At 32.7% G+C, this 27,876-nt stretch overlaps 1 protein-coding gene across 1 annotated transcript; it reads left to right on the forward strand.

Moving 5' to 3' along the window:
- On the forward strand, positions 1-27,876 carry LOC139512622 (histone-lysine N-methyltransferase PRDM9-like). The gene is made up of 5 exons (XM_071300371.1): positions 1-146; positions 8,528-8,595; positions 23,727-24,210; positions 26,513-26,698; positions 27,685-27,876. The coding sequence occupies exons 1-5, from the start codon at positions 98-100 to the stop codon at positions 27,825-27,827; spliced, it is 930 nt and encodes a 309-aa protein (XP_071156472.1). The 5' UTR covers positions 1-97; the 3' UTR covers positions 27,828-27,876.

Consider the following 27,876-nt stretch of genomic DNA (forward strand, 5'->3'; position numbering starts at 1 on the left):
GGACATTGTTTATAACGCTCTACATCTTTTGAGAAACAGCTGTTGATAACTACAAGTATTATGAATTTATAGAAGTTTCAAATGTTTTTATGTCGAAATGTTGATGTATATCCTATTTGGATTTTATTCTTTTTCTTCTCCGTCAGGTAAGAATAATTTTGTGTAAACACGATTAATTATGATTAATACAAACTGATGTGATATGATGTGTCAATGAGTCAAATGTCGCTAATAAACGAATTAAAGCAACTATATGTCACCGTAAAGCCTTCAATAATGGACAAAACTAGCTCTATAGTGAAATATAAAAGGCCACAACATGGCAAAATAGAAAACAATTAAGACATAAAACGGCTTGATTTATGACAAAAGAATGAACGGAAAATTTAAATGACAGACAGACAACGACAATCAATGATTTGCGGGCTCCAGATTTAGGACAGGCATATATATATTGAATGTAGCTTAAGCATGATTGTGTATATATATACATCGCCGCATTTTACACTAGTTTTATGTCAGTAATTGTTAGTTTTGTATGTTTTTGGTTCATTTATATGTTTCGGAGTTTAGTGTGAAATCCGTTTTCGCTGAACTAGTTTGCAGTTTTTAAGGTGCCATCTGAAGCCTGCCTCCAGGTTTGGGATTTTCTCGCTTTGTTGGAGACCCCGCATAGGTAGCCTTCTGCTGTTTCTGCTGTTTAGTCGGATTGCTGCTTCTTTGACACATTTTCCGTTTTAATAATATTCTTAATTCTATATATATAATGTTTATAATTTTAGTATATATATATATATGTAGATTCTTACATTGATACCAGTGGATTATCGGATTTATCCAATCTTGATAGTTAAATTATCAATTTCAAAGTCCGAGCCTCGGCGAAGACTTTAAAATTTATAATTTAACTATCAAGATTGGATAAATCCGATAATCCACGAGTAACTATGTACGAATCCGTTTCTCTAATGATTAAAAAATAATTTTTCTTTTTTGGGTAAACGAAAATCCCCTTCGATTGCCTTTCACATTCCACGAAGTTGTCAATTTCATTAACATCTGTTAGCATATTTTGATTCACCCAGTTAGCTAAAAAGGTTATGACCCTTAAAATCATCCAATGATCTTTTGAGATCACCGGCAACCACACGTTGATTAAATTTTATTATACAATGGGTTTGGAAAGAGATAAATTTCCATAGAATTAGAAAAATAGTATATATACGTTAGTGGTATACTGTAATGCAATATCTTGGTATCCAGCAACATATAGTTTTAGCATCTAAAGGCATATGATATAATACGTCCATGGTATGGTAAGTTGGATTGGATATTGTGAAAATGATATATCAGTCCGTCATCTTTAGTATTGGGTTAAACCGCCGGGGTACTGGATGGCTATAAAAACGAGCTTAAAGTGAAATTTCACTAGTAAAGTACCAGTATACACAGAGATCGAACGGTAACGTTTGTCGTCGTTTTTCTTATCTAAATTCTTTTCCTAAGTCATGTTTACTAACTTATATATGAAAGTAAAACAACAGTATGTGAACCAATACATACTTAACTGTAAATATACTTAACTAGACATACATTATTATGGACAAATACAAATGTTGACTTTTAAACAACTTACAGTTACGGAGTATATATCTCCCAATTGATACGAAATGCCCGGCTTGTATTTCCTATCATGACTTCCTTGATGGAGAGTTGTTGCTTTCAAGGAAGCTTTTAAACCAAGAACTCCAAATGGTGGTGTTGAAATCATCACTTCGTAAATTTTACGCATTCCATCAATAGTTGTTTTTCCGTTATGGAATAACCGTTTCACCGAGATGATTACAGACATGTTCCTTACGTCGTAACTACAACCCCCTTCCCTTATCAGGAATGTGACCTACCGAATTAGACTATTTACCGGGTTTGTAATAACATGAGCAACGCGACGGGTGCCACATGTGGAACAGGATCTGCTCACCATTCCGGAGCACCTGAGAAGTTTTTGGTGGGGTTCGTGTTGCTTAGTCTTTAGTTTTCTATGTTATGTCATGTGGATTATTATTTGTTTGTTTATGTTTTTCCTTTATAGCCAGGGTGTTGTCTGTTTAATTTTTATCTATGAATTTGACTGTCCCTCTGGTATCTTTTCCCCCTCTTTTATGACAAATTTGACTGTCCTGCTTTCTACCTTTTCAACCCTTGTCTAACTATGACCTTATTTTGTCGCGCAGTCATCACTCACAAATGCTTGCACATTGAAACACATATATTATAATGTTTCGATTGTTTCAACGAAAGATACTTTTCTTCTAAAACTACTCGAAATGGTCAATGAAAATACTACGATTTTAACTTAGTGTGGCTCCGAGAAATATAATTTCTGACGGAAGAAGCAACACTTTTCATTTCCTATCGTTAATTATCCATTTTTAGATGGTGACGTTCCCTTGTCACCAATTTATGGTGTTATATATCTCAACTTGTACGATTCGCTCGTGTGTGTAACAACGTATTATATTTTAGCGAGAGAAATTTATGTATTACTGAAAAATTATTACACCAGGGTTTTCGATATCACAAACTAGTCAAAACATTTACTAAATTTTATCATCGGTATAAGGAAATAATTCGTAAATATAACTCAACATGCAGACATCTTATACGTTCATGTATTTCACATCCAATCTTTTATGGTAATATTCTTTACAAAGCACAAAAATGTCAGTATTAATCTCAAAAGCTTACAAAACCTTTAATCTGACTTATTAAGAAGGGATATAGTTACGATACTGTTGTCAGGTCATTAAAGATTGCATATTTTGGCTTATGATAGTATGATACTAAACCCCTAACGGGAGGGATTGTGCCTGATATTCAAATGATGAAGACATAATCTTTCGATCAGTTTAATTGAGGTCTGGAGCTGGCATGTCAGTTAACTGCTAGTAGTCTGTTGTTATTTATGTATTATTGTCATTATCACTGTACTAGTATAGATATATTTTAAGGGGCCAGCTGAAGGACGCCTACGGGTGCGGTAGTTTCTCGCTACATTGAAGACCCATTGGTGGCCTTCTGCTGTTGTCTGCTCTATGGTCGGGTTGTTGTCGCTTTGACACATTCCCTATTTCCTTTCTCAATTTTACTAAACACAGTCTTGAAAGACGTACGAACGATTTAGATTTGCTGTCCATATAGCTGGCAATATTGAAGATTTCATCTACAGGAAAATCTTCAATATAAAAAAAATAGATCGAAAAATTTTATATAAAGGCAACAGTAGTATACCGCTGATTGAAATTCATAAATCGATTGAGAAAAAAAACAAATCCGGGTTACAAACTAAAACTGAGGGAAACACATCAAATATAAGAGAACTACGACACAACAGAAACACAACATTAAAATGTAACACACACAGAAACGAACTATAATATAACAATGGCCATTTTCCGGACTTGGTACAGGTCATTTTAAGAAGAAGAAAAATGGTGGTTGAACCTGGTTTTGTGGCATGCCAAACCTCCCGCTTTTATGGCAATGTTAGATATAACATTAAAATGACAACATTACATGACAGAACTACAATACAAATAAATGGGAGAACATATAGGACATATAGGAATAATAGCTAACAAAAGGTACCAGGTTTAAAATTTAATACGCCAGACGCGCGTTTTGTCCCTACAAGACTAACCAGTGACGCTCTGATGAGAAAAGTTCGAAAGCAAAAACACGTACAAACTTGAAGAGCATTGAGGACCATAAAGTTGTGTCTAATACGGCTAGGTTTTTCTGCCAGGGATAAGAACATCCTTATAATTAGGATAGAATTCAAGATTAGGTTTGTAATACTGATTTCATTTATTAATAAAAGAGGGACGAAAGATACCAGAGGGACATTCAAACTCATAAATCGAAAATAAACTGACAACGCCATAGCTAACATGACACAACATGAAAACTAAAGAATAAGCAACACGAATCCCACCAAAACCTAGGGTTGATCTCAGGTGCTCCGGAAAGGTAAGCAGATCCTGCTCCACATGTGGCACCCGTCGTGTTGCTTATGTGATAACAAATCCGGTAAATAGTCTGATTCAGTAGGTCACATTCATGAAAGGGAGGGGATTGTAGTTACGACGTAAATAACATATCCGATATCATTTGTGAAACGGTTATTCCATAACGGTCAACAATGAAAATTACAATACTAATTAATATCAAATAATATCAAATATGGTAGTAATTAGATAATTAATTGTATTATCTAGCTATGTCGGTGTTTCTTCTAAATCAAACTGTAAACCAAATGTATCGTATAAATGTAGTTCAGACCCAAACTTAAATCTAATAAATGAACTGAATGATTAATTGTCTTTTCCATAATACACAAATACAACAGAATAAAAATAAGATTTACACCTTAAATCCTTTTGAAACATGTTAAAAGAGCATCTAAATGATCTAACTCATCTAACTCAACTGCCGACTTTACAAAATAATTACATATATTCAGTTAGAAAATTTACCAACCAAATTAAAACCATGTTAATAACAACATGTCGATAAACCCAAAGTTCGGTTAATTTATCAACCAAGTGGTTTACAAGGTCCACAGATGGCATCTGTACATATAACAAGCACACCTGATTTACATCGAAAACGTCTGTTCGGCATCAAATATGAGTTACAAGACTTATACTCAAAACATGTTTTTAATTGTTTTAAGAAACTGTAGAATAACTGCACGAACAATGCATTGCAAACGAAAGTTTGATGACCACGTGTTTGTATTGTTCAAAGCAATTGAAGCAAACTTTTGCAATGAGCTAAGATGAGTAATTCTTGATTTCATTTAACATACTCGCCTTTGTGAAGGATCTGTTAAACACACGTTTAAGGGCTACGAAACTGGTTCTTATTTAACCAATATTGATCATACATGTATATAGTAATCACGGCTGGTAATCTACACACGCAGAACATTTGGTTCTGCAATGAAAACCGTGAGAGGATTTTCCGGTTGTGCTTGAGTGGAGCAATTGTCACCGCTTCGAAAGGTATATACATTTCTAAATCCCAATTTTCTTATTCGACTGATCAAAATATTGAAAATCGGAGAATACTATGCTGTGGTGAATACTTGAACAAAAAGATACATGTATCATTTACTGTTGTACGTGGAGTTGAACTTCTACAAAATCAGTTGCCGCACGAGAATTTGCCTAAAAAAGTGACATTTAAAGTTTAAAAAGGTTCTAATTACAGACCCACAAGTTCAAATTTACTTTTTATTCGGTCAATGGGTATGAATGTCGTTTTGGAAGGCGTGGCCGCTGTCCGGTGTTGATCGACATCTTAATAAATCTAAAAACCTCATATTTTCATTATGACATGCGTGAGGGGATCGGTTCTGATTGAGGACATCGTGAATGCGTGAGGGGACGTGAATTCATAATATTATATCCAAACTATGAGTATTTGAAAGTTGCCTAAATGTGGTCAGATTGTTCATGAAAAAACACATTTGTGTGCATAAACAAAATTAATGAGATAGAATTTTGAAATACATTGTGGGAAGATAGGTTTTACGAACAATAAAAGGAAAATTTTTGTCAACGATTTGTTTCTAGCTACAAATAATAGTTGAAAAATTTCATATCAGCCCGGTATATATTTTTTACGAAAAGAGTTAACTCCGCTTGTATTGCGTATTTTAAAAAAATGGATCGCGAAAACACAAATTTTGATATTTAGTTGAATATCTTGATTTATACAATACATCACAAAGTTTTCTGTATATATATATGAATAAACAGTCTTACCAATAAATTGCAAATATGTCTTCAATAAAGGCAACAGTAGTAAACCGTTGTCGAAATTCATAAATTGATTGAGAAAAAACAAATTCGGACTACAAACTAAAACTGAGGGAAACACATCAAATATAAGAGGAAAACTACGACACAACAACAACATAAATTTTAACTTTAACACACACAGAAACGAATTACAATTTAACAATGGCCATTTTCCGGACTTGGCACAGGACATTTTAAGAAAAAATGGTGGGATGAACCCGGTTTTGTGGCATGCCAAACCTCCCGCTTCTACGGCAATGGTAAATATATCAGTTAAAGACAACATTACATGACAGGACTACAATACAAATAAATGATAGAACATATAGGACAGAGAAACACTCCAATTATAGCTTACAAAAGGTACCAGGTTTAAAAAAACACTTATATGTCAGACGCGTCTTTCGTCAACACAAGGCTTACCAGTGACGCTCAGATTAAAAAAGTTTGAAAGCCATGACAAGTACATTGAGGACCAAAAGTTCCAAAAAGTTGTGTCTAATACGGCTAGGGTTTCTGCCTAGAATAAGAACATCCTTGTTATTTCGAATAATTCATAATTTTGCAACCAGTGATGTTTTATATAATGACTATATGATAGATATACATGATAAAATCGAAGTGGTGACTAACTTCACAATAAAAACGGATATATGAAATTACCTTAACCAGTACATAAAAATTCACAGCCGAGTTAGCCAAAACCATAAACGTCCAAAGTGACGTAATATATGAATTTCTTAAACAATATCCCAAAAATAGGATAGACAGAATTCAGGATTAGATTTGCAATACTGATATAACATTTATCAATAACAATGAAAATTACAATATTAATTAATATCAAATTGTGGTAGTAAACTATACCGATTATTTGCCCAAATCCACGAATCTGGACACATATTTGAAATTTATTGGTTAGACTTTTATTCAGAAAAAGAAAACATGGTCATTTATTGTTATTTCAAAATTCTATCTCATAATTTTTATTTATGCACACAAATTTGTTTTTTCATAAACAATCTAACATATATTGAGGCAAATTCTCGTGCGAGTTCAACTCTACGTACAACAGTAAATGATACATGTATCTCTTCGATAAAGTAATCACCACAGCATAGCATTCTCCGGTTTTCAATATGTTGATCAGTCGAATAAGAAAATTGCGATTTAGAAATGTACATACCTTTTGAAGCGGTGACAATTACTCCACTCAAGCACAACCGGAAAATCCTCTCACGGTTTTCATTGCAGAACCAAATGTTCTGCGTGTGTAGATTACCAGTCGTGGTAATTAACCACGATGACATGACTTTCAAACATATAAAGGTAAATATTCTTGATCACAATGGCATAAACTCTTCCGACTTTTTTCTATTATATTCTCCGTTGATAAAGGCAACCCGATTACAATTAAGTCTAAGTCTGTTTCGCATTTCAATAAATATTGCTTGAAACAAAGCTTTATCAAATGGTAGTGTAAACATATTTTATTGTTCAAAAAGGACAAATGGATAAGACACAAGTTTATCAACATATATCAAATATTAGCCTGTTACCTTTATTATTCATACCACATCTCCTTATTTTTATATATGTGTTTGGTCTTTCTCAAAACATAAAGACAGTAGACAAGAATCTAAATGACATAAAACAATTATATTAATCTGCAATCTTAAACGAAACGTTTTATCGTTTGAAATAGATTATCTGTTTAGTTAACGAATCAATGAAAGTATAACGGAATTTGATGAGACTGTCATCAAAGTGAGAGGGTTAGCGCTATAAAACCAGGTTTAATCCACCATTTTTAACATTCGAAAATGCCTGTATCAAGTCAGGAATATGACAGTTCTTGTCCATTCGTTTTTGATGCGTTTTGTTATTTGATTTTGCCATGTGATTATGGACTTTCCGAATTGATTTTCCTCTAAGTTCAGTATTTTTGTGATTTTACTTTTTATTACTGTTTTGGGTATCTTTTTTTATAATAGTTTTTCATATGCTATCCGCTTGATATTGTCAATCCAATAAAAATCCGAGAAATATGCTGGGGATAAAGAAAATTATCATGGGAAATTAAGCACCTTAGTAATAATTACTTCTTTTTTTAATCTTCAAGAAACTACATCACTCGAAGAGAAAAATAAAACTTTTCTTTTGTCTTTTCTTGACACAGCCAGAGGTCGGTTGATACAGTTGACCAGAATGGACTGCAAATTAAGCTAAATGGTATTGTATGTCATTGGAATTTTTGGAAAATACTTGATCATTTGGATAGTGGTATTCAAAAATTTAAAATCAGTAGTCAGGGCACTCCAGCTTCCTGTACCAATATAAACTCACCACAATATAGCTGAAAGTGGCGTTTAACACAAAGCGCTCGAACAATAAAAATGACTTCGAGTTGTTGTTTCTTTAATCATTTAATAAGTTCATTTTATACAAAATAGACTCATTGTCTTATCGGGGCCTTTTATAGCTGACTATGCGGTATGGGCTTTGCTCATTCTTGAAGGCCGTACGGTGACCTATAGTTGTTATTGTCTGTGTCATTTTGGTCTTTTGTGGATAGTTGTCTCATTGGCAATAATACCACATCTCCTTTTTTATAATATCTATAAATCAGCTCATATTTCAACAATGTAATCTTATTGTAGTATGTGAAGAATGTGATGGGAGAGGACTCTCCTTCAGTAAAGACATGTTTATTGTGACCAATGTTGAGGTGAGCTTTCTGTAGATAAAATGTAACACTATAAACTAAATATGTATCATTTAAACATATCACAGTGCATAAAAAGGAACACGTCAACTTCGCCTGAAAGTTTTACGACTGATCATTGGACTAGACTAGGCTTAAAACCATATGTATTTAGGTTGTTTTAGAGATAAAGTCGTCATTTATAAGGATTAAAAGTTAATACGACAGACCCGCAATTCGTTTTTATGTCTGTTTGAGTTGGTTTAATTTGTTGCATTTCTTTATTCCTGTTGTTCTTTTGATTTCCTATTATAGTTCATGTTCAGTTTCCCTTCGTTTTAGAATTTGTTTTCTCTCAATTGATCAATGACTTTCACACAAGGTATACTATTTTTGCCTGTCTACAAATGACTCAATCGTGACGCTTAGTATATAGCTACAAGGAAAATATAATATAAATTTTGTCTCGCATGTGTGAAATGGATAACACTATGATATTAATACAGTTCATTTAAGCAGGAGGACATAGTGCGGTGACTGAAGGAAGATTTTTTTGACTTTAATCTCCCCACCGAACACACACCTATATAATATATCATTCGAAAGAGGAAACCTTGTGCTATAACATTATGCCTGTCGTCAATACTTCATATGGTCACAATTTTTTTTAATTGAGGTCAAAGGTCATATGTATGAATCTGTGAAAATTTTGAAGGGTTTCAATTTTGACATTTATTTCTATTTCTAATCTCTACCTCAATACAAACGATACTGTTTTAGCTTTAGAAATGTTTATTATTAAACACAAACATTAATCATAACAATTTTTTTTATAAAAAATGTCCGTAAACGACGTTTTATAAACAAAACTGCAAAAATCCAGTTTTCAACCCATAAAATGTTTAGAGCACCGTAGCTTTATAAATATTCTCAATTTCAGATTAAAATCAAGAGTCATGAAGGACAGTACTTCCAAATTATTTTTAAAACTATCATATTGGGTGTGGTATCAAAACGAAGCAATAATACACTACAGTCAAATATGACCTCAAATTGATTTTTGCGGATGGCTCTGTTTTTTCAAAAGAATACTTGTAATATTGCTTCTGTTCTTCCACAATTATTGCGGCTTTCATAGTATTATCTGCTGTTGTGTATTATTCTCTTGTTCTTGTCTATTACATGATCGTTCTGGTATCTGTAACCCCCTTTTTTCCTTGGCAACGTACAACAATCTTCAAAGGTATTCTATATAAAAAATAAGATTTGGTATGATTGTTAACGAGACTTTTCTCCAAAAATTACCATCTGACACATTAGTTAATACTTATGTGTCACCGTACTGCCTTCAACAATGATTAAAACCTATACTGCTTGGTCTTCAATTCCCAAAATAACAAATGTATAAGAATGATGTAACATCCTTATAAATGAACAAAATAGATTAAGAAAACACACACAAATATAGCATATAGAAAGAAACAACAACCACTGCATAACAAGCTCAGGACTTGAGACAGACACATACAGAATGTGGCGGGGAATAATTATTTTGGAGGCACGCAAACCCTTCCAGAACTTGAAACATTGTGTACCAGCTAGGGCAACAAGCAACACATTTACGCGTTATCTCCGTCATCTTCATTTTCAGCAAGAATCACAAGACGTGTATTAATATTGTTACACATGTCACTTGCCTGGCATGGACACAGGTCTGTACATGAAAGGTTCTGCTCAAAGCAAACACATTCTTTTGAGCATACAGATTTTCCGTTACAAGTACAAACAAGGTCTTGTAGGAAGTCCGAGGACATTTGTCCCTCGAAAAACACAGGCTTCAAACCATCCTTATCAATCCATCCAAAATTTAACGGAGATCTAATAGGTGGTTTTGGGAGGTGCGATGACATCCATATGCTTGTCTGCAAGGATGCTCGAAGCAAATGTTGTGTAAATGTTGATTCACAGGGGGGAGCTTGGCCAGAGACGCATCTTTAGTTGTCGCTAGTTTTACACGCATTTTATTGAGGTCACTGTGAAGGTTTTTGAATTTACCCTTTTGATCATACAGCATAGCAACACACTTTCTCGCATCTGAAACAGATTCCTCAACATCACAGTTTGCCAGGTTTACTAAATGGGACACATCACAACACACCTGCTTCAGAACTTTGAAAACCGTTTTTTTACCTATACCAAACATTGCCGATGTGGTGTCACATCCTGAAATTGCATGTACTGCAGGTAAGCATTGACTTACGATGGAATTCAAAGAATTGCATAGTTCATGTATAGGTATAAAACGTCTTGCATCTTTGGTGCTCGTTACAGTTCCTGTTTCAAACCATAGTTCTGTTGTGTTTTTCATAGAAGAAAAGTAGTGGACACAAAGAACTATAACATCCGTGTCAGGGGATTTCACTATGATCCTGCCTTTCAAGTTACCACTACCAAACTGCTTATCAGCATAGATTGCGTGCAAAATCATACGAGTATCAGCTTCTTCATGCGTACTGTAAAGATCAACGCAGTCTTTGACAGTTTGATCACAAATGCTTTTTACGATTTAAGGATCGGAAAAAGTTCCAGCTAACGTAAGTTCATTATTATTTACTAGTGCATTAGGATTCTTTGTGTGGTAACCAACTATAAAACTACCAAGAAACTTGAGCAATGCTTGCTTATTTTCGTTAGAAGATAAAAACTTTTTCCAGTCTGGAAGGGATCGACCTTCGATTATTTGGAAAACCTTTGCTGTAAAGTGTGATCTACGATCACGTTCCGCGGCTTTGGTAGAAAGTTTGACGTCATATCTGCCAAAGACATCAACAACGGAAGATGCTTTTGAAAAGCCGCGGAGCTGAGATTGAACGATCTCTGTCCCAATGTCACCAAAAGTTTTCAAATTTTTAGCATTGATACACTGGATAAAAGCCATACCATCCCTTATCAAAACTGTAAGCGATTTATCGAAGTCAGGGAGAGAGTGACAATATGATGTCTCGTTTTCGAGTTGATGACAAAGATCGGCTTTACATGATTTTCTCATGGTTCCATTATGATGAAAAAGGGCTGTAGGGATTGGTCCAATCGGAAATGACAACACTTTTTCAACAGTGACGTCATCTCGACTATTTGCTAACACCAAAGCTCGATGGAACACGAGTTCAGGATTGATATGAAGATTCAAAATTTCACCTGTTCTACATTTCAATTTTGTTTGTTTCGTTAGGTCCTCAAATGAATTTAACTTTGACCGAGGGATAGAACCAAAGAAACTACGAACCTTGCCTTCACAAAAAGCCCCGTCAATAAATGATTTTGCCATTGTGTTACCATCATCAACAGCTGACGTCAAAAAGGCCTGTATGTCTTTTGAAGCGTAAATTCCACTATCCGTCAATTATTAAGTTTTTTACAGTAACAATTTTCTAACAAAATATATTTTTGATGTTTTACAACAAAGAAATAGAATATAAACATATACAAACAAACTATGTACTATATACTAGTGCACTTAATTGAAAATATTTGTATATAATAGCGAAAAATGTAGCAATTTCATATATCAGTTGAGAGTAATTATTGACCATAAGTTTAATAATACAAAAAACGTGATGGAAGAGATTTGATCAAGTTCCGTGTTGAAATTTCAGTTTTTTAGTCTATTCTTTTTCCTTTGATATCTAAAGGCCTTTTCATATTTAGGCTCCGAAATTTTTATCAGTAACTTGTTTTATAAACTACTTTATGGTTAAAATATTATTGGATAGTTTTCAATACAGTTATAAAGAAGAAACTAAAGTTTGTGTCTGAATTTGCAAATAAAATTACCTTAATTTTCAACAGTCAAAATTAAGTAAAATTATTAAATTAAAATAAAATAAAATACTGAACATAATAGTTCGACATATAATAATAACTTAAGAAAAAAATATATCAATTAAATGTAAACAAATATGTTCAAATTTTCATTTTGAAAAAGGGGGGTTGAAACATTTCAATATACTACTAGTCATTCAAACGACTTTTTAGAAAAATGTGACCATACGAACTTCTGACGACAGGGCAAAAAATAAAGAAGATACATTTGTCTTCAAGTTAAGACCATTTTTAGCCGAATGTGTAGATTTATACGATACATATTAGTGAAAGTCTGTTAGTGCGGTGACAGAAGTGTAAAAAGTCGTCTAGATAGCGAGTTTAATCTCCCCGAATAACACACGGCTAAAAATGGTCTTAACTTGAAGACAAATGTATCTTCTTTATTTTTTGCCCTGTCGTCAGAAGTTCGTATGGTCACATTTTTCTAAAAAGTCGTTTGAATGACTAGTAGTATATTGAAATGTTTCAACCCCCCTTTTTCAAAATGAAAATTTGAACATATTTGTTTACATTTAATTGATATATTTTTTTCTTAAGTTATTATTATATGTCGAACTATTATGTTCAGTATTTTATTTTATTTTAATTTAATAATTTTACTTAATTTTGACTGTTGAAAATTAAGGTAATTTTATTTGCAAATTCAGACACAAACTTTAGTTTCTTCTTTATAACTGTATTGAAAACTATCCAATAATATTTTAACCATAAAGTAGTTTATAAAACAAGTTACTGATAAAAATTTCGGAGCCTAAATATGAAAAGGCCTTTAGATATCAAAGGAAAAAGAATAGACTAAAAAACTGAAATTTCAACACGGAACTTGATCAAATCTCTTCCATCACGTTTTTTGTATTATTAAACTTATGGTCAATAATTACTCTCAACTGATATATGAAATTGCTACATTTTTCGCTATTATATACAAATATTTTCAATTAAGTGCACTAGTATATAGTACATAGTTTGTTTGTATATGTTTATATTCTATTTCTTTGTTGTAAAACATCAAAAATATATCTTGTTAGAAAATTGTTACTGTAAAAAACTTAATAATTGACGGATAGTGGAATTCACGCTTCAAAAGACATACAGGCCTTTTTGACGTCAGCTTTTGATGATGGTAACACAATGGCAAAATCATTTATTGACGGGGCTTTTTGTGAAGGCAAGGTTCGTAGTTTCTTTGGTTCTATCCCTCGGTCAAAGTTAAATTCATTTGAGGACCTAACGAAACAAACAAAATTGAAATGTAGAACAGGTGAAATTTTGAATCTTCATATCAATCCTGAACTCGTGTTCCATCGAGCTTTGGTGTTAGCAAATAGTCGAGATGACGTCACTGTTGAAAAAGTGTTGTCATTTCCGATTGGACCAATCCCTACAGCCCTTTTTCATCATAATGGAACCATGAGAAAATCATGTAAAGCCGATCTTTGTCATCAACTCGAAAACGAGACATCATATTGTCACTCTCTCCCTGACTTCGATAAATCGCTTACAGTTTTGATAAGGGATGGTATGGCTTTTATCCAGTGTATCAATGCTAAAAATTTGAAAACTTTTGGTGACATTGGGACAGAGATCGTTCAATCTCAGCTCCGCGGCTTTTCAAAAGCATCTTCCGTTGTTGATGTCTTTGGCAGATATGACGTCAAACTTTCTACCAAAGCCGCGGAACGTGATCGTAGATCACACTTTACAGCAAAGGTTTTCCAAATAATCGAAGGTCGATCCCTTCCAGACTGGAAAAAGTTTTTATCTTCTAACGAAAATAAGCAAGCATTGCTCAAGTTTCTTGGTAGTTTTATAGTTGGTTACCACACAAAGAATCCTAATGCACTAGTAAATAATAATGAACTTACGTTAGCTGGAACTTTTTCCGATCCTTAAATCGTAAAAAGCATTTGTGATCAAACTGTCAAAGACTGCGTTGATCTTTACAGTACGCATGAAGAAGCTGATACTCGTATGATTTTGCACGCAATCTATGCTGATAAGCAGTTTGGTAGTGGTAACTTGAAAGGCAGGATCATAGTGAAATCCCCTGACACGGATGTTATAGTTCTTTGTGTCCACTACTTTTCTTCTATGAAAAACACAACAGAACTATGGTTTGAAACAGGAACTGTAACGAGCACCAAAGATGCAAGACGTTTTATACCTATACATGAACTATGCAATTCTTTGAATTCCATCGTAAGTCAATGCTTACCTGCAGTACATGCAATTTCAGGATGTGACACCACATCGGCAATGTTTGGTATAGGTAAAAAAACGGTTTTCAAAGTTCTGAAGCAGGTGTGTTGTGATGTGTCCCATTTAGTAAACCTGGCAAACTGTGATGTTGAGGAATCTGTTTCAGATGCGAGAAAGTGTGTTGCTATGCTGTATGATTAAAAGGGTAAATTCAAAAACCTTCACAGTGACCTCAATAAAATGCGTGTAAAACTAGCGACAACTAAAGATGCGTCTCTGGCCAAGCTCCCCCCTGTGAATCAACATTTACACAACATTTGCTTCGAGCATCCTTGCAGACAAGCATATGGATGTCATCGCACCTCCCAAAACCACCTATTAGATCTCCGTTAAATTTTGGATGGATTGATAAGGATGGTTTGAAGCCTGTGTTTTTCGAGGGACAAATGTCCTCGGACTTCCTACAAGACCTTGTTTGTACTTGTAACGGAAAATCTGTATGCTCAAAAGAATGTGTTTGCTTTGAGCAAAACCTTTCATGTACAGACCTGTGTCCATGCTAGGCAAGTGACATGTGTAAAAATATTAATACACGTCTTGTGATTCTTGCTGAAAATGAAGATGACGGAGATAACGCGTAAATGTGTTGCTTGTTGCCCTAGCTGGTACACAATGATTCAAGTTCTGGAAGGGTTTGTGTGCCTCCAAAATAATTATTCCCCGCCACATTCTGTATGTGTCTGTCTCAAGTCCTGAGCTTGTTATGCAGTGGTTGTTGTTTCTTTCTATATGCTATATTTGTGTGTGTTTTCTTAATCTATTTTGTTCATTTATAAGGATGTTACATCATTCTTATACATTTGTTATTTTGGGAATTGAAGACCAAGCAGTATAGGTTTTAATCATTGTTGAAGGCAGTACGGTGACACATAAGTATTAACTAATGTGTCAGATGGTAATTTTTGGAGAAAAGTCTCGTTAACAATCATACCAAATCTTATTTTTTATATAGAATACCTTTGAAGATTGTTGTACGTTGCCAAGGAAAAAAGGGGGTTACAGATACCAGAACGATCATGTAATAGACAAGAACAAGAGAATAATACACAACAGCAGATAATACTATGAAAGCCGCAATAATTGTGGAAGAACAGAAGCAATATTACAAGTATTCTTTTGAAAAAACAGAGCCATCCGCAAAAATCAATTTGAGGTCATATTTGACTGTAGTGTATTATTGCTTCGTTTTGATACCACACCCAATATGATAGTTTTAAAAATAATTTGGAAGTACTGTCCTTCATGACTCTTGATTTTAATCTGAAATTGAGAATATTTATTAAGCTACGGTGCTCTAAACATTTTATGGGTTGAAAACTGGATTTTTGCAGTTTTGTTTATAAAACGTCGTTTACGGACATTTTTTATAAAAAAATTGTTATGATTAATGTTTGTGTTTAATAATAAACATTTCTAAAGCTAAAACAGTATCGTTTGTATTGAGGTAGAGATTAGAAATAGAAATAAATGTCAAAATTGAAACCCTTCAAAATTTTCACAGATTCATACATATGACCTTTGACCTCAATTAAAAAAAATTGTGACCATATGAAGTATTGACGACAGGCATAATGTTATAGCACAAGGTTTCCTCTTTCGAATGATATATTATATAGGTGTGTGTTCGGTGGGGAGATTAAAGTCAAAAAAATCTTCCTTCAGTCACCGCACTATAAAATAGACCTTTTGTGGATTGATATCAGTCTGCAAACTAGTCTTGTCGAAATTGTTCTTTTAACTTTTGTTCATTACTTAATTTCATTCATTAATTTACAATATCAAAATTATTCTAGTTAATAAATGATAGTTGATAAAGAATACAGTTTAATCTATCGCCAGTTGTGTTATCAAGATGGTGACACCACCAGTAGAGGCATCTACTTCAAAGTTTTAAAGGCAAAATAAAACCTGAAGTTGAAAAAACATTGAAGACACAGAATTCCAGAAAAAAAGTCCCAAAACAGTTTAGGTATTTTTAGACTTGAAAAAAATCATTATTTCATAACTAGAACCATGTCGATGACAGATTGTCATACAGAAAATCTGACTACATGCACGTATACTGGTCTGGTGAAATCCTGGAGGAGTTTTTCTCCCAGATAGTTGTTGATAAACCATCATAGATACCAGGATAAAAATTGCTTGATAAATATTTTTAAAAGACCAAAATAAGGAACGAAGTTAATAGACTTTTGAGACCCGAAATTCAGTAAAGTTTTGCCTATTTACAGCTAATGTAATCCATTCTTGGGAGAGAACAACCTAAGTATTTCAAATATCTGAAAGTTTTGTAAACCGTAAATTTATAAATATGACTATGTTAATAATGATTCAAGTCGACTCGAAATGCTGCCTATTGGGCTTCTGATAACCTCTGTGATGAAACTGTTTATTACAATATTATTCATTTTTATTCAAGGTTGTTCGCTTTTAAAAGGCAATTCACTAGATTTTTATAAAAATGAGCAACCTTTTCTGAACTAAATCAAATAAACCTGGGATTGAAAATGTGTCTACTCCGATTCCGAAATCGAAAGTTAATGTTGAGTTTACAATAAACAATTTGCGACACAATTTGAAAAAAATGAAAATTTTCGATTTAGACTGAGAGCAGAAAGGTTCTATTTCCAAATGTAAATAGATTCATTTCTCAGTAGAAAATTCCTACATTATTCGATTTCTAAATAATTTTTTCCCACTAATATATACCTTTCATTCATTTACTAACCAATCGTTTCACCAGCGAAAACATTACTCCCTATAAGGTAGAAATATTGCTTCATTCCGTGCTCATAGTATGTAATAGTAAATTCACGCATCTAATCCAGGAGACCTGCGTATGAATACAATATTTCTATCTTCATCCAATATATTGGTCCTCGATGCTCTTCAACTTCGTGGCCATTTTAACAATTTGTTTTATTCGAGCGTCACTTGTGAGTCTTTTGTACATATAACGGGCGTGTGGCGCAAATACAAAATTTGGATCCTGAAATTTATGAAGAGTTTATTTACAACCATTGGGTCGTTGAGTACTTCTGTGTCGACATGAGTTATCATTGATATGGTCATAATTTTTTTTTACTGTTTATAAAATTAGAAATACTTAAAATACGAAGATTTCTCCCTCAAGCATCGGTTACCTCTGCTATATTTAGTTCATTTTTTCGGAATTTTGGGCCCTCAATGCTCTTCAAAATCGTAATTCATTTGGCCTTTTTAACTTTTTGATTCGAGCGTCACCTGTGAGTCTTTTGTAGACGAAACACGTGTCTTGCGCAAATACAAAATTTCGATCGTGGTATCTATCATGAATTTATTCATATGCAGATGTATCGAATGGAACTTTTTTGCATTAACTAGCTCCTTCGATTTCATGTTCATGAGGAAATAACGCATAATTCCAAAACTTTGTTCACAATGAAGAGCTATGAAAAAGAGACGAGTGATTGAAAGGGAAAATATTTCGTTTTCGATACAGGGGATAAGTGAGTATATAAATGATGTTCTGTTATTTTTAATTGTGAAACAAAATATTATGGAATTATAGTTAATTATAATTCCAAGGCCTAGTTCAAAGATAGAAAAAAAACCTCTTTTTAATACAAATATGCATATTCATGACTAAAATCTGTCGATACCTGTATCTTGTCATTGCACTGAGTCACGTTTTCTCTGATAGTTAATGACGTCTTTATACTTAATCTATTTACTAATTGATATATTTGAGGTTTGGCTAGCCATAAAACCCGGTTCAACCAACCATTTTACATAATAATGTCCTGTTCCAAGTCTGGAATATGGCAGATGTTATCATATAGTTCTTTTCTATCGAAACAGTGTTCCTGATTTCTCTCGATCGATTTATGACTTTGACTTTTCCGGTATACTATTATTGTCTTTATGTTGTCTTATAAGTTGTTAGCTTTGAACTAACTGTCAGTAACTGCGATTTTTCTTAGCTTTGTACTCTGTGTCTTTTGTTGTTAAGGATGTATAAATACCCTGCTACTTCTGGTCTATGTTTTTGTTTTTCTGCTTTATACGGATATAATGAGTTAATAAAATTGAGAATGGAAATGGAAAATATGTCAAAGAAACAACAACCCGACCAAAGAGCAGATAAAAGCCAAAAGCCACCAATGTGTCTCCAATGCAGCGTGAGTTAATCCCTTTTTAACTGATTTTTATAGTTGTACTGTTCCACATCTGTCCAAGGTACGGGGAGGGTTTGGCACCAGCAAACTAGTTTAACTTTACCACATTCTGCAGGTGCTGATCCCAAGTCAGGAGCATGTAATTTTATGGTTGTCGATTGTTGCTGTATTTCAATGTTTTTGAAAATTGTTGAAGGCTGTACGGTAACCTTAAGTTGTAAACTAATATGCCATTTGTTTTCTGGTGGATAATTAGCAATAATACCTCATCTTCTTATTGTTAAAATACTCGTGTTGTTCAAAATTATTAATTAATTATTTTGCATTTAAAATTGAAGTTAGATATCAACTATCAAACCAATGAAAAAAGTTTCATTTAAATTTTAGGTATTTAGACTTTGTGGAATATATGTAATTTGTTTACTTTCAAATATGTGTTTTCAGATATGTAAAACATTAAAAGAGGGTGGAAATTAGATTATAAAGAACTTACTCAAAGGAGCATTAGCTGTCAAATTCATGTTACCGATTTGACTCAAATTCGTAATCTAATTAATCGTTGAGATGACTTCCAAAGACTGCCGACGGTCACATAATCCGATATAAACATGGATAAAACTATAAATAGATAGCGACCTCGTGCAATTGAATTTCTTAAGGTCTGTGTGATTAATTAAATTGCATGTTATATGTTAAAAATTAAGTTGATCGTCGTTTAACCTGTATAATGTATAAGCCGGTTAAGACCATTTCGTGTTTTTGCGTTTTCGCACTTCATATTCTATAGGGCGAAAACGCGAAATAGCGAAGTCGAAAACGCGAAAAGCTGAAGTGCCAAAACTCGAAAAAGCGAAATATTTTTTCTTTCCGATTTCGCGTTTTCGCGTTTTCTCGTTTTCGACTTCGCATTTTCGCCTTTTCTCGATTTCGTCTTTTTGCGTTTTCGCGACTTCTCGATTTTTTTCGTTTTCTCGTTTTTGCGATATACATGTTATTACAATATAACATTTCAAATGTAATTGGAGACAAGACTACAAAGTACAAGTCATTCAAATGATTTCATATCTGTGACGTATTTTAAATATTTTCATAAATTAGACATCTCTTTACATTCTTTGTTGACAATTACTGAACAAATTGAGAAACAGATGCATTTGTATAAAATGCCTTTGAATATACAATTTGCTGGAAGTTATAGTTTGGACTTTTCAAAATAAATAAAATTAATCATCATTATCGCCATGGTTACTTAAAATACATGATCTTTCATGTCATGCTCTTTTCGTGAATCTAAAATTTTTAATATTCAAATTAGCTTGTGTGAAAAAAAAGTTTAAAATTTAATACATTGTGGAGATAAGATTTTTGTCAAATAAACTTGTGACGGTTTCGCGAAGCTATCCCAAGACCTGTCATAAGATACTAGAATATCCTCTTAGGACTATCCCGGACCTCGATTCAAAACTGTCGTAGGTTGATCTTAGCAGAGGTATCATAAAACTGTCGCATGTTCTTTTAATTTAAACAAAAAGTAACCTGGATTTATGGAAAATTCATGTAAATGTAGTATGTGTTTCACATATATTACTAAACGCATTGATTAATATTTCAAATTTTCAAGATGGAAATTTGTTCATCTACAGGAGACACCAAGGGACAAGGTTTATACTGTTGAATGCGGTAGACCAAAACAACAATCCTCCCCGTGTCAGAACCAGATTAACAAAACAAATATAGAAACTGAATCTGGTGAATTAACAAATATATTTTAACATATAAAAAATATGATTTTAAGCTAATTGTATATTCAAAGCCATTTTATACAAATGCATCTGTTTTTAAATTTGTTCAGCATAATAATAATAATAATAATAATAATAATAATAATAATAATAATAATAATAATAATAATAATAATAATAATAATAATAATAATAATAATAATAATAATAATAATAATAATAATAATAATAATAATAATAATAATAATAATAATAATAATGACTGCGCTTCCCACACATTTGGGAAACCACATTCAATTAAAGTATAGTCTTTACCCGGTTTAACCATGACAAATTCACATTGTCATTTTAAAATAGACATGTGATAACACAATTCATATAAAGTATATGATAGTTTCGTCAGTTTATCAGAATTTAATCCACCAAAATGAGATCAATTTAGTGTTAATGTCCAAGTCTATAGGATATCTTCCAAGCTCCCATAAATCATGTAATTAAGAGGGTGTTGATGTTTCCAGAACTAATAATAATTTACAAAATTTAGTTGTACCCTTTCAATTATGTCATTATTTCCAAAACCCCATACTTCACAAGTGTACATTAATATTGGTTTCACCATTTTATCAAATAAGTCCAACTGACTACATATAGAAAGATTATGTAGATGACCTAGTCTTAACACTTCGTAAAGAGCCTCAGTGGTCTTTTCTACGTTGTTTTTTTTTTTTAATTAAAATTGCCTGTTCTTGATCAAATTATGCCCAAGTAGTTAAATTTATCAACGATATCCAGTTATTTTTTATAAAAAGAAAAATTGAAAATTACATGATGGTCGTCTCCTTGAAAAAAACACGACCTTTGTTTTATCAACATTTACTTTTAGCCTCTATACATCTGCGTAATCTAGAAATCAATCTAATAATTTCAAAACATAAATTGTAAAATGTTAAAGGGGCACTAGCTGTCAAATTCATGGTCACCGATTTGACTCAAATTCTCATAACAATGTAAAACATTTATTCAAACTATCAAAAGTCTAAAGTAAACAGTTCACAGAGCATGGGGTAGATAATATATATATAGGTTAGTTCCGTGTGTAATTTAGTCCAGACTCTAGTAATCTAATTACCTATCGATTTGACCTCAGATGACCATATAAGCGATGTAAACATAAATAAAGATATGAATAGATTAAACTAACTCGTGCAATTGGATTTTTATAGGTCTGTTTGATTTTATTTTATAGAGTATAAATAGATGTTTCTCATTGTTTTTAACCGTATAAGGATGATTTTATGTGCATCGATATAGTAATCAAATGATTTACCGTACTTTCACTTTCATTGTTGACATTCTTTTTCTTTAAATAACCAGTACACGTACAATGCATGCATTGTCAATCTCTAGCTAGGGGTTAAATTGAAGTTCACATGAATACGGATTTAAAGAGGTCGACTCATTCACTTCCAAGTGAATTACTAATTACCAATGTTTCTTAGTGTAATTTGACAAAATTGAACCTTTTTGGCTGCAAAAACGCGAATTGTTATTTCACTATTTCACTTTCATTATTGGTTGAACAGAAAAAAAATCAAACTTTAGATTTTTTATGTATCTCGTAGCTAGTGCCCCTTTAAGCACAATAATATTAAAATGATAACCTAAATATATTAAAATGTTAGGCACAATATATCAAAATGTTAAGCAAAATTATTAATATGATAAGCACAATATCTTAATATAATTTATATGTTAGGCACTATACACAATATTTTAAAATGTCAAGCACAATGTTTAAAAAAACAATCATTTATTTTTTTGTCAAACAAAGGATCATTCAATTATTGATAATCACTGAAATGATATCAGGGAATTTGTAGAATAATTATTAAAAGGTTCAGTGATTATATAAAATCACTGGTCATTTTAAGGGAATAGATATAATAACTAATGATTTTAGTGATTCTACATAATCTCTCAAAAATCAGGGATTCTACATAATCCCTGATTATAAAATTTACTGTAACATATAAACAAAATATAATTAAAACAACAACAAAAAAACGTCTATAGTTTACATTGTGGCTTAACTTATAAATTTGACACTTTTAAAAATATAATGACTTGTAAAAGTATTTGAAACAAAACATTGTCTAATTTACGAAAAATATTTAAGTAAACCACAGATGTGAAACTTATATGACAATCATTTAAATGACTTATACTTTGTAGTCTTGTCTCCAATTATATTTAAAATGTTATGTTATGATAACATGTATATCACGAAAACGCGAAAACGCGAAGTCGAAATTGGAAAGAAAAATAATTTGGCCTTTTCGCGTTTTCGACTTCGCGTTTTCGCGTTTTCGCCTTCTCGATTTCGCGTTTTCGCATTTTCGCGATTTAACGTTTTTTCGTTTTCGCCCTATAGAATATGAAGGGCGAAAACGTGAAAACGCGAAAAGGCATTAAACAGCCACCATACATGCATACTACATCTCTAGCTAAGTCGTTAAATTGAAGGTCACATGCATACGGATTCAATGAGGTCAAATTATTTACTTGCAGGTGAATAATTCGTCTGTGATATTTCTGATCTTACGTTGACAAATTGAACTAAACTGCTGTTAAAACAAATTATTATTTAACTCTTTCACTTTAATGATTGAACAAAAAACATATTTTAATTCTTTTTATATATATCGTAGCTAATGCACCTTTAATACAATTCATAAAACTTTATATGTAAAATGTAATATTTAATACATATTTTTTTTCACATTAAGATGAATGAAATTGTTTTTTTGTTTGTTTTTGTTTTTCTATTTGTCGGTTGCTTTTCAACTTTGAACTTACTTTAGATTTTTATTTGACATTTATCGCCTTATTTTAAAAAAAATAATCTATATTATTCATATACAAAGACAAAGACAAACCCACAGTGATGTATGTCGTCATCGAAGGTAGATATGGACATTATTTCTTAAAACAAGAGATCAGGTATGAGTCAGAGAGGGTTTTGATATTGATTCGATAGAAATATAAACCTATACATAAGACTATATCGATGTTAAATTGGTTGACATTTATGATATTTTTGTTTGTTTATCAGACAAACCTCACAGACGACAATCGACCGTTGGCTACGCTACCTGCTGGCTTGTCAATTCGACCATCTGGCATCCCTGAAGCCGGTTATGGCGTATTTGCTGAAAGATCGTTCCCAAAGGGTACCAGATTTGGTCCGTATGGCGGAAAAATAACAGAAAACATTGAAAACTGGTCTTATGCATTTAATGTTTACGATGCCGATGATTCTGTTAAATATTATGTAGACGCTTACTACAAAAACAATTCAAATTGGTTACGATATGTTAATTGTGCGAGAACGGTACACGAAGAAAATCTCTATGTTTTGCAATTCAACGACGGAGTATATTACGTTGCGTACGAATGTATAACAAAAGGAACAGAGCTTCTTGTTTGGTATGGACCTGATTATGGTGATGACCTGGGGTTGAAGAGAAAACCGGAAGATTATCAAGAACGATTTCATGAACAAGATATCAGATATGTTATCGAAAACACAATAACGGGTAAGTAAGAAATGTCAGACAAAAAATGATAAAAACTTACTTATGCCCCTGTCTCCTCCGCAGAGCATAGGCCATTGACAAACTCACTCCATCTATATTGATGTAGCGCCAGATGTTGTTAAGTGTTCTAGTTGTATCTCTACTGTTTCATTTCAAATTGTGTGTCCCTGCACCAGGTGTTACTTGTTATTCCTCTGTTTCTTTTTCCATGAGGGTTCTGTTTTAGTGTCACCCTTGTAAAGCTGCTTGTTGGTTTTCGCAGGGTGTTACCTAATCATATCACTTTTTTCTTGGTTACCCTGTCAATGGGTTCTTCGTCAGCTCTTGTCTATTGTCTTAATTTCTTACTCTGTCAAACCATCTGATATTCATAACTCTCCTCCGGAAAGTAGTTTATAAAACTTTGGAGTCTTGACAACATCGTTTTAGTTATTATCATTTTTTTTCTTTCAAGTCCACATATTTTACGTTTGAGTTGCACATTTTTGCTTCTTGAGATGTTGTTGGCACTTTGTACTTTCCCTAAAATATTATTGATGACTCTGTGTTCTGTAACCCCTTCTTTGAAGACAATGTTTTCTAGATAGGTAAAACCCTCTAGTTCTTTATTATCTAAAATTTGCCCTCTACATTATATCGTGTCATAGATATAAGAAGATGTAGTATGAGTGCCAATGATATAACTCTCCATCCAAGACACAATGTAAAATTTATAAAGCACTATAAGTGAAAAAAAACGGTCTTCAATGCGGAGACTTGGCACTAACCGAACATAAAGCTAAAATCGGTCCCAAAAATGACTAGTGTAAAACCGTTCAAACGGAAAAACGAACGGTTTAATCTATATAAAAAAACGAGAAACGAGAAACACTTATGAACCACATCAACAAACGACAACTACTGAACATCTGATTTCTGACTTAGGACGTGTGGAAACAAATCCAGTGGGTTTAAATGTCATATACACTGTGTTTGACGTTGTTGATAGTAAATCTACCCTGAAGAACGAATGCCGATTCTGGTGTATGACATTATTTTCTCATTATCAGATTCAACAAGTTCTATTAACTGTGAGTTTTATATTATACGGCAACTTTTATGGCTGTTTTTATTGATGGCTGTTTGACCGGTATAACGGAAGTTAGCTGACTTTTTATGAATGTTTTTCTTTGTACATATCTGTATCTGATAGAAATTTATAGATGGTAGGTTTGTGTTTATGCAATGTCTCAATCCAATCTCAAATCGTTGTTCAAATGCCTTTCAAAGGGCAGGTTCTGTTTAGCTAAATCATAATGTTTAAGATAGTAAGAATTCGATGTGATTTTTTGGATCTTTTATAGTAAAAGTCGAGTCAATGATTTGTATAGTAAGTAGTAAATGCTACTATACAAATCCTTGGTCGAGATAATTCACATTTTTTTCAGGATTTAGACCATTCTGAGCTTAATATATCGTGCACACATTTGCGTATAACTTTACACCTTATATTGAGCTCTTCATAATTTCATGTTTATTGTGTTGTTGGGATGTCATTTTGTTTTGTTTAACGCATATACTAGTTCCACATTTCTATCTATATTTCTTTATTTTAATTATTTATAAAAAAAATTCTGATGGTCATGAAAGAAGAAACATTTATCTTGCTATTTTATCAAATATTTTTAATTCATGATAGTTACAAGGTTCGCAAACATTATTTCCAGGGTTCATTTGGCTTTTTACAAGATCAATACTTTTAGTATGATTTATATAACAGTTTATAGACTGTATGTTAGTTGTTCTTCTTAGATCATGGTAAATGTAATCTTTACTAAATGCTTTGGACATAGCATTTTTGGGGGCATTCGCCATTCAAGAGATGTTGACGTTCAATATCAGAAATTACATTGCGATAATGAGTCTTACTCTCTCGGTATATATGCATCATTTTATTAACTTTGTTTCTTTGTTAGACCTTTTGATGCAGGCTGTAGAAAACAAATAAGTTTTCATAAATTTGATCATAATCAAACAGGGCGCAAATATGCAAGTGTTCTATTTGGATGACAATTTAACACAACAAGATACTTTTTTGTGTCTTTAACAAAATCAATACAGCCAACATCTACAACATCTACAACATCCACATATTTAATTTTTTTGTCGGACAATAATCATAGATCATCAGTTGATATTATTGTATGATGTGCTATATCTTTAAAAGATGCCGCATTTTTAAGCTATGTGGAGGATGTGTTTTCTGTGGCACATGTCTTAACTATAAACGAGGTAGTACTGTACATTATGTTTTATTTTACAGAAAATGTTCATAAACTGTACGCGCATTGCTATAAATTCTTCGACCAGGCACCATTTATCAAACCACCGGGGGAAAATGGCAAGTTTGACAAATATTGCTTCCACGATGGGAGTTATCAAGTTTGTCTTTACAGCGAATGTAATGTAAACCCATGCACAAATCAAACTGACTGTAAAGATTGCGAAGGTTAGTATTGTTGCATGTATTATGTATCAAAGGTTATTCAATGGTATTGGTCGTAATCGTTATTTAGACATAAAAAGGTAAAGTGCCACTCTGTCAACATGTTCAACAAAGTGGACTCTGTACAAACGTTTATTAGCGGGAGATAAATATCTCTGAGTTTGAATGTATCTAATCAACGTCTCTGTTGACAAAACCAACAAAAAATTGATATTTCATAGGGACAGTAGATCGCAAGCTTGTCAACTTTTGAGTAGGTTGCAGAAGATTACTGGATCTTGACATTAGTAAACAATAAACACCTACTGAGCAGGAGGAACAAGTGAAAAATAAGTGGGTTATTACAGTCACGATATCATTTTTTCAATATTTCCCATGCGTTCACAAATTTTCCTCAACAATTGTTAAACACTTATTGTGTATATAAATTATCAAAAATTAAAAAAATCAGTTATTACCTGGGAGCTTCAAATTCAACATTTTCACATTCTTTCATTGCAGGTTTTCCGTCGCATTTGCACTGTATGATGGCCAAAGTTTAAAATAGAGGTCGTGTAGTTAATGTTACTGCATACGAGAAAATATTGGCGAAATAATGTACGGGAAGACAATAATTCAACACTATAAAAAAGAAGATGTGGTATGATTGCCAATGAGACAACTATCCACAAAAGACCAAAATGACACAGACATAAACAACTATAGGTCACCGTACGGCCTTACATTTATAAAGATTTTGAACAAATAAAGGATTTTTTTTATTCGAGAGTTTATGTACACATGCTTTAAGTTTATAGTAAAACTCAGCCATTCAAGTATATAAAGTATATTCAACTTCTTTTATGTCTTAGGAGACCAAAAGTGAAGGTAGGGGTAGTACATAATTTAAGTTCAAGTTAGAACAACATTAAAGAAGTACAGTGCACATTAATATTGAAATGTTAATCAGCTATTTATTTCCATAATAACATTTATAACACTTTTCGTAGGTTGCTGTCTACATCAAGGAAAGTATTTCAAAGCCACCGAAAAATTCAAACATGTAGACACGATTAATACATGTGTTTGCAATGAGGATGGACATTTTGGTTGCACGATTTATGCTCAGTTTCCCGAGTACATTTGTAGCTAATAAATACGTTCAACATGCTAGATTAGAAGGAAAACATAGTGTCATTCTA

The sequence above is a fragment of the Mytilus edulis genome, chromosome 1, assembly GCF_963676685.1.
Source record: "Mytilus edulis chromosome 1, xbMytEdul2.2, whole genome shotgun sequence".
Classification (NCBI taxonomy): domain Eukaryota; kingdom Metazoa; phylum Mollusca; class Bivalvia; order Mytilida; family Mytilidae; genus Mytilus; species Mytilus edulis.